General features: G+C 46.6%; 1 protein-coding gene across 1 annotated transcript in view; it reads left to right on the top strand.

The window, feature by feature from the left end:
• LOC149345529 (beta-hexosaminidase subunit alpha-like) overlaps positions 1-15436 on the top strand; it is a 161726-nt gene that overhangs the window by 29414 nt on the left and 116876 nt on the right. The window contains exons 3-6 of the mRNA XM_089586106.1: positions 2698-2808; positions 7705-7806; positions 10557-10665; positions 15147-15351. Of these exons, the coding sequence (XP_089442232.1) occupies positions 2698-2808; positions 7705-7806; positions 10557-10665; positions 15147-15351 (527 nt within the window). The remainder of the gene's footprint in view (positions 1-2697; positions 2809-7704; positions 7807-10556; positions 10666-15146; positions 15352-15436) is intronic.

The following is a 15436-nucleotide window of genomic DNA, read 5'->3' as shown; positions in this document are numbered from 1 at the left end:
TTGCGCAAGCACTTCCAGAGCACTTGGCTTTATCCGAAGATCACTATCAATGTCCCCTCCATCAATCAGACAACAAGCATACGAAACTTTCATTCGCGCTAAATTGGAATATGCCTCAGCAATATGGAACCCTCACCAGGCTTACTTAATACAACTGCTCGAAGCTATCCAGAATCGGGCAGCGCGCTTCATAACGTCGCAATATTCGTCTCGACACAGCGTTACCAACCTAAAATCGTCTCTCGGCCTCGAACCATTAGCACTCCGCAGAAAAGTATCAATTCTTTGTCTTTTACACAAACTATGCTTTAACTTCCCTGCACTACGCCTAATCGTCCCATTGCGCCCCCCCTCCCCCTCCACCCCACAAGTGTTTTCCCACTTATTTAATTTCCGTACATTTTAACGTTTAATTTTCTATACAACTGCTTTGCCTCATATATTCTGTACTATTTGAATTACCTGACGCTAATTGCACGTCAAACTTGTTATTCTTGTTATTTTTTGTTATGCTTTTTTATGTTTACATACCTTTGTATGACCGTTTCACACCACTGTCTTCCCCCCCCCCCCCTTATGTAATGTCCCAGACGGGATCTTTAAGGGTTCAATAAAGGATGATGATGATGATGATGATGATGATGGCTCTGCAATCACCAACTTGGTATCAACGCGCGATTGTTCATTCATGCACGTGAGGGTCGTCAAACTCGGCACTCCCTTCTTTACAACCTGGAACCAATCTTTGCGCGTACTGACAGATTTAAGAACTCATTTTTTCCACGCACTGTCTCCCAATGGAATACACTGAGAATAGAAGTTTTTTTCCCCGCATGATGTAAATGTTTTCGAAGAACGTGTACGAAAAGCTCTGGATTGATGTTACTCTTCGCTTTTACTGATTCATTTCTTTTTCCTTCTTTTTCTGTGTTTGCACTGCATGCTGCGCGTTTTATACTCTTTGATTGCTTATGATTGCTTGTGTTGCTTTTTTGTGATTGCTTGCTAATGGTGGCGCTGAATTGCGTTTACTTATGACCTGTATTGCCCTCCTGCTTGGTCTTCAATGACTGCAGTATGTTTTAAATAAAATAAAATAAATAAATAAAAGATGAAAAACTGTAGCGCTCGAGACGAGGACACAACGAAGACGACAACACGCATGTGTTGTCGTCTTCGTTGTGTCCTCGTCTCGAGCGCTACAGTTTTTCATCACGAGCAACCAACTCGCCCAAACATCCACCCTGAAATAAAAGATGTATTTAAGTTTTCACTTTTTTCCACGAACGATAACAGACTGAAATAACTCGTTGTTGCCTAATGCCACCAATTGATGCATTGTTTATATTTGTTATTGTTGTTTTTACCAGCCTGATCGGATGTTTGGGAGGTCTGTAGTATGGAATAAATAAATAAAATAAGAATACGCAAGTCATCCGAGGGTCGACTAAGTGTAATCTTGACGCAAAAACAATCGCTGGGTGCATGACAGGCTATACAGTAAATAGATTAACTTTACTGCGCAAACGCAGCGCTTGACAGCATTACGCTAGTGACGTTAGCATCTCGTAATTATCCCTATGGTTCTTCCCTATGGATCTTGCCATTCCAAGCTCATTAAGAGGGGTATCATAGGGTCCTGTTTGAACAGCTCATTAACAAAATCCTGCCACCACAAACTGCACTCCAGCGTTTCACATCAGGTAAGAAGGTTGCTCTCGGCAGGGTACCCCCTAGAACTTATCACGTCAGTAGCTGAGTCGGCCCTAAAGAAGAGCAAGTCAGAACCAGCTACACGAGATGGCCAGGAATCGGACAACAACCGCAAACGTGTCGCTGTGATTCCATATCTACATGGAATTTCACACTCCCTGAAAAAAGTGGGGAAAAAAGCAGGTGTCGATGTTGTGTTTTCCGCGCCTGATCGTCTGGCTGGTTTGTGCCGATCTGTTAATGAGATCAAAGGAAAAGTGGCGAAGTGCACAACTAAGCACCAGTCACGCTTCGTTCCTTGTGATAAGGGGGTTGTTTACAACATCCCTCTGCCTGTGGAGGGCAGTACGTTGGACAGACGGGACGATGTATCAATAAAAGGCTGAGCGAACACAGCTATAAAGTCTCAAAAGTAGTTTCCGGTCACCTCGGCATTCATTGCCGGTATTGTGAATGGGCAAAGACAGAGAAAAAACAGTGCGTACCGCTATATCATGAAACCAAGGTCATTGCCAAAAATCGGGAAGAAACTGCGAGGGGAATTATCGAGGCCTACTACATATTCAAGCAGGGAAATGCATGTATAAGCACTCCTTCGCTAACACTACTGCAAAAAGAGCTGTTACTTCTGGGGGCTGATAATCTCCGCTGATTTCTAGCGCGCTTGTGTTGCTGTTTTCATATTTATGTTTTTTTTGTGTGTGTTTTTGTGTTTTTTGTGTGTTTTTTTGCACTTTGTAAACCTTTCCCTCTCTACCGACATCTATGTATTTATACTTGTGTAATCAGCAATAAAGCCTCCGTTGTTAGTCAGCGCTGTGTCGTCCGTTTTCTTGTCTTTTGTGCTCGTCTTCGTTCGCGCTGTTTATTCAAGACGTAATTATCCCCTTAAAGAAAGCATCCGAACTGGATGCTTTGTGACCTCGGCCACTCTGTACGGGTCCTCGCTGGGCGCTAACTACACCTTCCCTCTGCCCTGTGCAGTTCGCCCTGAACGAAACGGTCATCCACGATGCACCCAGATTCACGCACCGAGGCCTCCTGATTGACACGTCGAGGCACTTCCTACCGCTCAAGTCCATCATCGAAACCCTGGTGAGCGTCTCTCCAATAAGGTAGAACACGTCGTCTGTCACAGCTAACGCTGAACGGCACTTGAACACCCACCAACAGGCCACACCAAGTGCTCGCAGTCCATTCGCACGCCTAGAAAAGAAGGGGCCGCTGTCCTCTCTCGGTCGTCCCCCGCAATCCCTTGGCCCGGCTGGAGTGATTGATGTTCGTTGCCGAAAGCACTGTTGGCTCATCCCTGAGTGATGGCCGCGTTCGACGGAGGCGGAATGCAAAATGCGCTCATGTGCTGTGCGATGCCAGTGCACGTTAAAGATCCCCATGTGGTCGAAATTATTCCGAGGTCCTCCACTATGGCGCCTCTTTCCTCTTTAGTAGCGAAAGCAACACTCTGACCGCCAAAGCGAGACCTCCGATGGCCGACGTAGCTACGCTTACCTTGTTTCAATTGGTCAAAATGGTAGTGACGTCAGAGTGCGCGAATTTCAAACGGAGCCAATTGTACTTTGCCTAGTAACCATGCAACCAATTAAAGAGATCCTATATTGAAGTTCCATGTAAATGGGTCTAAAATTAGTTAACTGCTTAATTAGCGAAATAGCCTAATTAACATTTCTACTCAGACCAGATAAATAAATAAAACGGAGTAGGAAATTGGTCGATTTGGAGAATTGAACCAGGATCTCCGGAGTGCGAGACGAGCACGCCAACCCCTCCGCCATACCAGTCTCGCTGGTTTGGAATGAACAAAGGCGCGTCTAGTGAATACGGTGTCTTCTTTCACTCCCAGCTTCCTCCCTTCCCGTTACAGCTAGGTTCAGGTGCTCACAGAGATGTGCAAGACAGATACATTTCCTTTCCTCAAAAACCAAATTACAGACGTGCAAGGCGTAGAGCCGAACGGGCAATGGCATTCTGTGTACACCCTGACAGCGTTGAAAGCCGCTGTCGCGTTCCACTCTTAGAGGCGAAGCTTAAAAGCTCTTAGAGGCGAAGCTTAAATCATAACCACACATCAGTGACACAAGCAACAACACCGCGCTTAAGGCTTTCACCTCGCCGCACTTTAGGTCAACAAAGTGCCCCCCTGAATTTTTTTCAGTCCGTCCTTTAGCCCTTCCCTTAAGGCGTGGTTCGTATTTTCGCCAAGATATGCGAGACAATTACTACGTCATTCCTTTCCTCCAAAACCAATTTCGTTTTTAAAGAAGTTGACAAAACAACTGTTCAACGCAAGTTTGGAGGCAGCTGTTAAGGTATTCATATTTGACAACAATTCGAGCTTGACGATGTAAGAGCGAATTTATAAATGTATGGTTCAGGCCTGCGCCACTGGAAGACTCAGGTGGGCCGTTTAATCGGCCTTCCGCGCGTGGTCGCAGTCCTTGCCGGCTCCCTTTTATGGGGCGCTGGCTTTTTTTGGCCGCGTTTTTCGCGACACTGAAACTCTGGGCCTCGCGCTGTGGCTTAGCCCTGCAAGGCATAGGACCGGCCCCTGTGTTCGCAATTTTCCATCGGATTTTTTTGTGTTTAAAAGAGGACACTCCGCGTGTCGACACTCCGCGTCTCGAAGAGGACCGAGGTTCGAATCTCGGTGTCTCCCAACTCTCAACCGGATTTTATAAAAAGGAGCAAGAATCTCCGCGTGTAGATGGAATTGAATAACCAGGCCTGGGCTGCGGCCTTATCTCAGAGACCACCACCGACAACGCACTTCCTCACCAGAACCGGTTTTGGCCACCCTGGTGTAGTACTTGGCCACAACCTTCTATGAACAAACCAATTAACCCCCTGCCCTCAGTCCCCAGCGTCTGCGGAGCAACTGACCACAGTGGCGGTCAGATCAGTGACGCAGCGGAGGGTGCTAAGAATCTCTGGCTCCAGACAGGCCGCCATTGGGAACTGAACCTGGCGACGTTTAACGCTAGCACCTTATCAAGTGAGGCTAGCTTAGCAGTGCTCTTGGAGGAATCAGCCGGTATTAAATGGGATGTCATAGGGCTCAGTGTGGTTAGGAGGACAGATGAGGCGTATACAGTACTAAAGGGTGGGCACGTACTGTGCTATCGTGGATTAGCTGACAGGCGAGAACTAGGTGTGGGATTCCTCATCAATCAGGATATAGCTGGCAACATAGAGGAGCTTTATAGTATTAACGAGAGGGTGGCAGCTACCGTAATTAGGCTTAATAAGAGGTACAAACTAAAGGTGGTGGCCTGCGTGCCTACATTAAGTCATGGTGATTGCGTCATTGAAAGCTTCTATGAAGACGTTGAATTGGAAATGACCAAAATAAAATCACAGTACACTGTACTGATGGGCGACTTCAATGCGAAGGTATGCAAGAAGCAGACTGGAAACCAGGCGGTAAGCGACTATGCCATAGGTTCTAGGAGTAGCAGGGGAGAGTTATTAGTAGAGTTCGCAGATATAAATAACAAACGGATCATGTATACCTTCTTTAGCAAACGAGCCAACAGGAAGTGGACGTGGGAGAGCTCCAGTGGAGAAACTAAAAATGAAATAGACTTACTACTGAAATAGACATACTAGCACTACTATTATTGCTACTACGATGGCGACGACGCGAAGCCCAGGAACGGGTGCTGACAGCTATCGCCTGAAAAAAAAAGGATCCCGGAACGGTCACAAGTCCGCAGTGCGAAGATTCGGCGATAAGCTATACTGGGCACTAAGCTAGTCCCAGTCAATATCAAGAGGAAGAAGTGGGTTTGGGCAAGGCATGTAATGCGAAGGCAAGATACCCGCTGGTCCTGAGGGGTAACGGAGTGGATTCCAAGGAAAGGCAAGCGTAGCAGGAGCGGCAGAAAGGTGGGTGGATGAGGTTAAGTTTTCTGGGATATGGAAGCCGCAGGCGACAAAGGACCGGCTTAATTGAAAAAAACATGGGCGAGGCGTCTTCTATGCAGTGGGTGTAGTCAGGTGACGGTGGTGAAGCTATACTGGATGCATTGTACCGTGCAATGTCAGAAATAACAATAGACCTTTTTTCAGAATCCATTAATTCGAAAGTTGCCAAGAATCATCACTGTCCCAGCGCTACATTGGAAACTTTCTCAGTCTGGTAGATACACTAGTTGCGCATGACGTTGTCCTTTCAGCACCTTTTCAGCTCATACTGCTCACACAGCACGTGTTATTCGTGGCGTCATTAATTTAGGGAATGAACTGCAGCTTTTTCGTGAGCAGGAAATCGAAGGACTTCTTTTTTTTCTGCCTTTTCGTTACACTCCTCCTATTTTTTTGTGCGCGAACCACGAGCGCAGCTCTTCAGAATAATCCCGACAGCGTTCACAGAAGTTTGCCTTTGCACACGTCAGCGTCACTCTGCCTGAGCGTCGCCACTCATGATAGCATGCAAGGTGCTTTGATAATCGCTGGGTCGCGCCGTCGTATCACTGCATGGCATGAGGGACTATACTCTTTCCTTCCCATGGGAAACATGTACTTTTGTAGCGAAAGCTACGATACTATAGCAGGGACGTATTTCGCTGTGAGCCCACGAATGACCTTGAAACTACCTTAAGATAAGCCATGGCTAATGCTACTATGCGCATATACCTAACCATGCGTGGTACAGTTTATGGTCCACCTTCGACCTCGAACATCACCTTCAACTTTGACGTCGGCCTTTTATTTATTTATTTATTCAAAATACCTTGCAGGGCCCAGATGGGCATTGGGTAAGGGGGCCAAAAACAATAGATTAAGCACAATAGGAACAATAAGTTAAAAACAACGTGTGATGCAAGGCAAAAAGTAAAAACAATTATAAATATAAAGGGCAAAACGTAACCACAAGACGTACTATCGCGCTCAATATGAGTTGCAACGCGCGGTCATCGACAGGGGCTCGTTCCGTGGTGTGCCTCCTCCAAACAGTCGCTCGGAATTCTGGGAGAAACTGCTGTTCCAGGAAACAACTGCACCCCCGCTCAGAAAAAAGTTTCTCCCAGAATTCCGAGCGACTGTTTGGAGGAGGCACACCACGGAACGAACCCCGGTCGATGACCGCGCGTTGCAACTCATATTGAGCGCGATAGTACATCACCACGAGCAACAAAACTTAAAATAGTAGCAAGAATGCATCGCATGTGCCCAATATGCATCTAAAGAAAAAGCAGTAGCGATAAAAACAAACGAATGGTTGAAATTGCACAATAAACCAAAACTTAATGCAATACCAACGAGAAGAAAAGGGAACCAACGACATAGAACAACCTGTAACAAGACACAATGTCGTTAAAGAAAACGTTTGTGCAGATGGTCTTGAAATGATTGGTGGTTTCCAATAGATGTGATACAGTTGGGAAGATCCTTCCAAAGAACAGTGTCCAAGAACAGTGAAAGAAAGAACATGTCAGTGCACGTTAAAGAACCCCAGGTGGTCGAAATTTCCGGAGCCCTTCACTACGGCGTCTCTCATAGCCTTAGTCGCTTTGGGACGTTAAACCGCACAAAACCAAACAAAACCAAAGAACAATGGCACGTGGAAGTGCAGATGAATTGAAGGCTAGGGTTCTTCTGTAAATGCGTTTTATGCTCTTCTGGTTATGTAGGCGGCGTGAAATGCGTGAAGGCTCTTCGAGGGGCAAGAGAGATGGCCTGGTGCTTTGACGATATTTATGAAGTAAGCATAAAAGAGCTATGGAGCGACCAATATGTAATGGAATATGTAATTCGTGCCGCCGGTGTGGCCGTCCCTTTCGCGGCGGGGGTTGCGCCGCCAGCGCTGTGCCGCGCATTTTTCCGCTAGCGTGTTCGTACCTTTACACCAGGCAGAAAGTTATGTGAAAAAGAAAATACAGCGCTACACACAGTTATGAAATGGGTGCTGCTATTTCCCAAACGACTCTTTAATTGGTGAACCACCTGCTTTTACGGCGCCCTACTCTGCAGGACGCTATGGCCTACAACAAGATGAACGTCCTCCACTGGCACGTGACGGACGACCAGTCTTTCCCCTACGTCAGCCGGACCTTCCCGGCGCTGAGCGAAAAGGTTGGTGCGCTGCTCTTTGTTGACGCCGCTCGCATATACGCCTCCTTGGCGTCCAGTTTTTTGTGCCTCAAAGTTTGTCTGTGCGGTTTTATGAACTGTCAGCAAGCAATGAAATTAGAGACACTACCACGCTGACCTGTATTGTTCGCTGATGACTATCGTTTTACGCGCCACAGTGGTAAAAAGACTGCCATAATGCACATCAATGCACATGTTACCAAACCACCAATACTAAAATCAAAATTCCTGGGAAAAATACAAAGAGTGCAATAACAGTGTCGAATAATAAAAAAGGAAATACATATGATCAGCGCAGACAGTAGTGTAGGCCAAAATATGATAATAAAAAGAAACACTCAGAAACATTCAGCGAATAAGAGCAAGGAATGGAAGTTCTCTCTTTTGTCAGGCAATAAGGTGCGATTTTATACAGAAACGAGGAATAAAATTGGTAGAAAGTGTATTTTGGGGAATCAAACGACACCAGGCGAGGAAATTTGGAGCGTAATTTAAGCACATCAACCTGAAAGTTACAGTATTGCTGTAAGCTAAACAAAATAACAATGAAAAGTTACGATATGAGAAACTGGTATTCACTTTTTGGGTAGGAGATTGACGGATGCACAGCTCCTTCCCGGAGGGAAATAGAGGTGCCCCGAACACCCGTACACTGAAGCGGCCTTTGACAGAACTCAGGTCTGCCAGGCTGTGCTGAGCGGAAGCCGTAGGCTGAGCAGCTGCGGCTGAGCCCCTCCTGCAGGCGCTTCTCTAGGGCAGAAAAAAAACGTGCAGTGCATCGCAGTTTCCTTCAACGAATTTTGTGAAACTGTTGAAAAAAAGCTTTCCTGCAGGTGTTTTGAGTGGGCGACGGGAAGGTAGCCTCATTCGGTTTCGTTTTAGTTTCTGCAGTATTATGCTTTACATATGCAAAGCCCGAATGAATGTAACATCTGGAGAAGATACCAAAGACATAATAATTAAACGCATGTAACAGCCTTTGAGACCATATAGTCTCTTCATTGCAAGATAGTCAGCCACATAATAACCGTTGGGTATGGGTATCGGTGTTTTTCAAAGTAGATTACTTATTACGTTGCTTCTTTCCACCACAAAACGGCCGTGGTTCTGTGACTTAATTTTTATCGCTATTTTCTTCCAATCGCTCTTGAGCACTGTTGTTTTCAACTGATATACACTCTTGCAACCTTTATTCATATGGAGGCGTGATCATAAATTTAAAATAATGGAACCTGATTTTACCACCACAGTCTTTCACTAATCATTTTTCCACACACCATCATTGAATGCAATTAACCACAACAAAAAAATTACTGAATGCCAGGATGAAACGCTCTTTCGGGCTCTGTATCGGGCTCGCGAGACATTGTTGTTTTGTTTGCTGTTGCCATTCGGAAATTTGTTTGTTCCTTCCCTATGTCTGTCTTTTCACTGTAGTACCATTACACTTCTTGTCTTCCTTTCCTTAGAATGGCCTCATGCAAGAAATCCGTACTCTTTCCCCCCTGCAATAATGCCTTCGGGGGCGGCAGTTATTGTAAGAGTAAAAGCTTGGGCGAGTTGGTGATGGTTCACTTGCCACATACCGCTAAAAAGACACGGACACAAGGGAGACACACAGGACGGGCGCTAACTTACAACTGAAGTTTATATCATGAAACCAGGCAATATAACAGAGAAGAGGAGATAGAAACATTTGAAATAAGGAAGAACTCAAACAGCGTTATCGTCAAACAATATTTACAGATTAGCAGACATGAAAAGCATTTGCTTGTCAGATAGAAACACTGAGGCAGCACTGACGCACGTATCTTCATATTGTGAGACATTCCAGCGGCTAAAAAGAGAGGGCCGAAGGTAGACAAGACAGGACGAACGGCGTTCGTCCTGTCTCGTCTACCTTCGTCCCTGTCTTTTTAGCCGCTGGAATGTCTCACAATAGTACTACCAACCAACTAGCCCAACTTTCTACGCTTAACGTATCTTCCTTTTGTGAATGTATATTGAATGCCTCTATAATTTCCCTCGTAAGCTGATCTTTGTGGCAATCAATGACAACAGAGTTTTTGAAATCCGGATAACAGCCAGGACACTTGTTTGTTTTTCTATCCTTTTGACGATAACGTTGTTTGAGTGCTTCCTTATTTCAAATGTTTTTATCTCCTCTTCTCTGTTATATTGCCTGGTTTCATGCAATAAAGTTCAGTTGTAAGTTAGCACCCGTCCTGTGTGCCTCCCTTGTGTCCGTGTCTTTTTAGCGCTATGTTGCAAGTGAAAGGTATTGTAAGTAAAGAAATAAGTGATAAATAAATATGACTTTGCGCCACTTGTTCATCTAACTGTGGGGTAGCCATGCTGCATTGCTGAATGGACAATCGTCATTTCAGCAAGTTTGTGACACGTTGTGCGCTCTCACAGGAAGCGACGGCGCGACAAAAAAAAAAGGCGATACGAAAAGACAACACGTGCCTTTTTCGATTTTTGTCGCGGCATTCCTTCTTGTGGACCCACGTAACAACCAGCCGAATGAGAAAAACATTTGCTGCTGGGCTAGTTGCTCTTCCGTTGTCTTCGATATACCAGCGCAGAAAGGACACCGGACAAGTAGAAGGGCGACGTCTTTCTTTTGCTTGTCCGTTGGCTTTTAGCGCTGGTGCATCGAAGAACAACGAGTCGAAGTAGCCGCCGTTCTCATGCGCGCGCTCAGTACGGCTGCACTGACGATCTCTCAGGGCGCCTTCGACCCGGAGACGCACGTGTACAGGCCAGCCGACGTGCAGCGCATCGTCGACGAGGCCGCTGTCCGGGGCATCCGGGTCATGGCTGAATTCGACACTCCAGGTGGGGACACCGCCGGGCCAACCTCCTCGTCAGCAGAAAAAATAAATTTTCACACGGCTACTCTAGCGCCAGCTGGCTTGGTAGCCAAGAGGATGTAGCCTTGGTCAGTTCTAAGTATTCTTTTTTTTATGGTAAACATCCAGTGGGAAGGAGAGCCATATGGCTACACTCAAGTGGATGTTAATTGGTTGTTCCCTAAAACGGCTTTGTGGACTTCAGTTTTCATTTTGGTTTTTGTGTCCTTGTCAGGGGTTCGGTTAGCAATCGGAGCTTCTGATATCGCGCCGTTGCCAAAGCCTATCCTGACAAGCCATCAATACTCCCGGGTTCCATCCTCCGCCCAAGCAAATTTTTCTTGATTTGAGCTTAGGTAAAGTTAACTGGTGTTTTCTTTCTTTTTTCATAAGTCCACAGTGGCCTCTGCCTGTATCTCAACGTTGCCCTTATCATTTAAGACTCTTAGACGGCCGTTCATGAATTCCTCGCCACCTTACAGGTGGCGCGTAGTAACAAAGCGGCAGTTTTGTTACTACGCGCCTGGCAACGCGCCTGGCGCGTATACGGCGCCTGGCAATGCTTTGCCAGGCGTTAAGCCTGGCAAAGCATTGCTGGTCCAGGCATCCTCTCTCTTTCTTTTATGTTTTTTACCTCTTTTTTGAGAGGACCAATACAAGGGTAAAAAGGGGGAAGATCCCGGTGGAGGAGCGCAATGCGTCACCCGCCAGCCGTGGCAGCTGGTAGCAGCCACGGCTGCCACGACTGAAGAGATGCGCTCAGATTTCGCACTCTATCGTAATCGCCTGTCAAGTTTGTCTGAAAGGGGGTTTCTGCACAAGTAGCACGGGTGAAGGGGGGTTTCTGCACAAGTAGCACGGGGACAGAGTTCACGGCGAGCGACAGAACATGGGCGAAGGAAGGAAGGAAGGGACAACTTTATTTTCACTCATGCTTTTTCTTGTGGTTTGGGGGCATCTTCAGAGACGTCTTGGTTCTATCCCCAGGAGCCTGTCTGTCGAAGTCGTCCGCCTCTAATCAATGGACGGCTGTCCCCAGTCCAGGGCTCCGCTGGCCACTGCCGCTCGTTGAGCTCGCTGTACCAGGCCTTGTTGGTCTTCACAGCGGTCGCTAGACAGCCGAGTCTCCCATTACTCCGCACTCGGGTTTTGTATTTTGGGTACCACGTACATGTTTTGGCAGGCCCATGTGATGTGATATAGAGTAGGTTTTTCGTCGCACCAGGGACATTTGTCCGCGTATATCGTAGGGTGCATTTTGCTTAGTGTATGTGGTTTGGGAAAGAGCCTGTTTGTAATTGTCTCCAAGTGACAGCATCCTCTCTGCTCAGAGATTTGTGCGGCGAGGGATATCGCATTCTTCTGCCTCTATAGTTTTGTAGCATGGCCGAGTATTCCCTGGGTGCTGGCGCGAGTTCCGCAAAACGGCGGGCAGCGCAGATGATGATGATGATAATGTCCTCAGGCTGAATGATGGCCAGTTCACCCTAACCGATCTCGTGCAGCGCGGCGGCTCTTCGTCTTTCACCGGCCCTTCGTCTTCGTCGGCGATTCGTCAGTGATCTGCCCTGGCGGTAGCAGGCGGAACGGCGTGGTTCGCTACTTGTCATTCAATGAAGATGTCGAATTTTGTGTGTGTTCTTTGGAGAACACTTAACGTCACCTTTAGAGTATTGCGCGATAAAGGGTCCCTTAGTTCGCTTGAGCGTCTCCAGTCGCCCCCTTTCGCAGGCACTGACACGCGTGTTGCCATCATCATCATCATCAGCATGACTACACCCACTGCAGGGCAAAGGCCTCCCCCATGTCTCTCCATTAACCCTGTCCTCTGCCAGTTGCGGCCACTGTATCCCCGCAAACTTCTTAATCTCATCCGCCCACCTAACTTTCTGCCGTCCCCTGCTACGTTTGCCTTCTCTTGGAATCCACTCCGTTACCCATAAAAACCAGCGGTTATCTTGCCTTCGCATCACATGCCCTGCCCAAGCCCATTTCTTTCTCTTGATTTCAACTAGGATGTCATTAACCCGCGTTTATTCTCTCGCCCACTCCGCCCTCTTCTGATCTCTTTACATTACACCAATCATTTTCCTTTCCATAGCTCGCTACGTTGTTCTTAACTTAAGCTGAACCCTCGTTGTTAGCCTCCACGTTTCTGCCCCACAGGTGAGTACCGGTAAGATGCAGCTGCTGTATACTTCTCTCTTGAGGGTTATTAGTAAACTACCATTCATGACCTGAGAGAACCTGCCATATGCGCTCCACCCCATTCTTATTCTTCTAGTTATTTCCCTCTCATGATCCGGATTTGCGGTAACTACGTGCCCTAAGTAGACATATTCTCTTACTACTTCCAGCACCTCGCTACCAATTGCTAACTGCGGTTCCCTTGCTAGGTTGTTGAACATTCCTTTGGTTTTCTGCATGTTTATTTTTAGCCCCATCGTTCTGCTCTGCCTGTCTAACTCAGTGATCATGCTTTGCAGTTCTTGTCTAAAGTGACTTAGCAAGGAAATGTCATCAGTGAATCGCAAATTACTCAGGTATTCTCCATTAACTCTTATCCCCAACTCTTCCTATTTCAGGCCCCGGAATACCTCCTGTAAGCAGGCAGTGAAGAGCATTGGCGAGATCGTGTCTCCCGGCGTGACACCTTTCAGTATTGGAATTTTATTGCTGAATTTATGGAGAACTATAGTATCTGTGCAATCGTTATAAATATCTTCCAATATTTTCACAGAGCACTCTTCCACACCCTGATTCCGCAGTGCCCGCATGACAGCGGAGGTTTCCACTGAGTCAAATGCTTTATCGTAATCAATGAAGGCTATTATAGGGGTTGGTTATATTCTGCGCATTTTTCTATCACCTGATTGATAGTGTGAATGTGGTCTATTGTCGAGTATCCTTTACGAAAGCCTGCCTGATCATTTGGTTGACTGAAGTCCAAGGTTGTCCTGACTCTATTAGTGTCTCACGTACTCTATTAGTACTCTATTAGTTTCACGTACTCTATTAGTGTCTCTATTAGTGTATCAGGTACTGCTTTATTGCACAGCATCGTCAATATAACTGGTGACTATAATTGGTGACTCTTTCAGACTTTATTTCAGCATCAGACGAAACACAGAGCCTGATGCATGGACAGAAGCTAAAGGCTAATGGTGCCTGACGAGGCCTCCGACCCTACACAGCCCACAGCGGTACAGATACAATACGCATCTTAGAAACAAAAGCATAAATCGTGCCTCCCAGCTGTCGTCACAAAAGATAAAAAAACGCAACATTTGACACCTGTACATAAACGTATTGCATATACAGGTGCACACACAAACAACAAGTCGCACATAATAGGACGTTACACAAATAACTTGAATAAATTAGCACAAATAACTGCTTTACAAAATAATACAATAATACATAATGCACTTTTTAATTTGTCAGTGAAAACTTCATAATACTGTTTGAGACGACACCAAAGCAAGATACAAGCAACTGATAAAGTCATTTTGAGTTATACAGAGTTTTGTGTTTCTTTTATGAGACGACAGGAAAACATGAAAAACACTGTTCAATTATGACTATATTTAATTTGACAACATAACAATAGCTCCCTAAGTTGGCATTTAAATGCTTTTAATTTGCATTCAAAGTTTAGCTTGCCTTCAAATTTGTTTAAGATGGTAGGTATTTGATACGCCATTGTCTGTCTTCCATAATTTGTTCGGATTTTTGGTGTACGGTGTTTTCGGTGCCTCAAAACGTATTCACTGACTAGCTGATCCTGTAATTGAACCCGCCCACGGTGCGTTGCGAGTTTCCAGCGCACTGTGGCAACTCCCATTGAACGAACGGTCGGGTTATTTCATTTATGCCACTGAACGAACCTTCCTAACTTGTGTTCAGGTTCCGTTCGCGGTTCCCGACTCAAATGACAGCGTTTCGGTTGCGCTTGACTGCCTCTCTTCATTTAAGCGCTACTGCTTCGCTACCTAACTTCCCTCTCTACCAATCGGGATTTTCCAGATCGGCCTTTCCGGCGGAAAGGCCGACGGCGGCCTTTCCGCCGACCTTTTACCGACCTTTTCCGCCGACGTTTTTCCGACCTTTTACGCCATTGCCTTAGTGGAAGGTCTTGCACTCAGATTCGCCAACCTAAAAGAGTAAACTTTGGCCAGCTGGTCGTCAGAGAACATAAAGTTATTTTGGCGTTAAAATCCTTTTATGATGTCATCCACCGACAGTTTAGTCAGTGTTAGAATGTAGAATGCCTCTTTGCCATTGGCGGAAAAGAAAGATGCTTGGCGCTTCCAGATCGCGTTTTCGGCCGTCGGGAGATGTTTAATACCATAGTGAATAGAAATATTTACCTTATTCGCAGCTTTCATCCGCTTCCAGGTGCCAGACAGTACCGCGCAATGTTTAGGTCAGTCCATGCCTTATCTCCACCGACGCTTGCCGCTGCAGGACACACCCGGTCGTGGGGCGAGGCCTTTCCGGACCTGCTGACCACGTGCTACAACGGCCCCGTTCCCAACGGCCGCCTGGGGCCCGTGGACCCGACGCGCAACGAGTCCTACACCTTCCTGGCGCACTTCTTCGCCGAGGTGGCCAGCGTGTTTCCTGACCAGTACTTGCACCTGGGCGGCGACGAGGTCAGCTTCCTCTGCTGGTGAGGAAGGAAACTGCGTGTCTCACAGGCACCGTCGTGCACTCCGTAAATCAGGCAGCACACGTGCTTTGTCTGCGCATGTTTG

Source organism: Amblyomma mixtum, chromosome 4, assembly GCF_055824585.1.
Source record: "Amblyomma mixtum isolate Tamu chromosome 4, ASM5582458v1, whole genome shotgun sequence".
NCBI classification, from domain to species: domain Eukaryota; kingdom Metazoa; phylum Arthropoda; class Arachnida; order Ixodida; family Ixodidae; genus Amblyomma; species Amblyomma mixtum.
The sequence above is the reverse complement of the archived record's forward strand: the minus strand, read 5'-3'. Positions and strand labels throughout refer to the sequence as shown.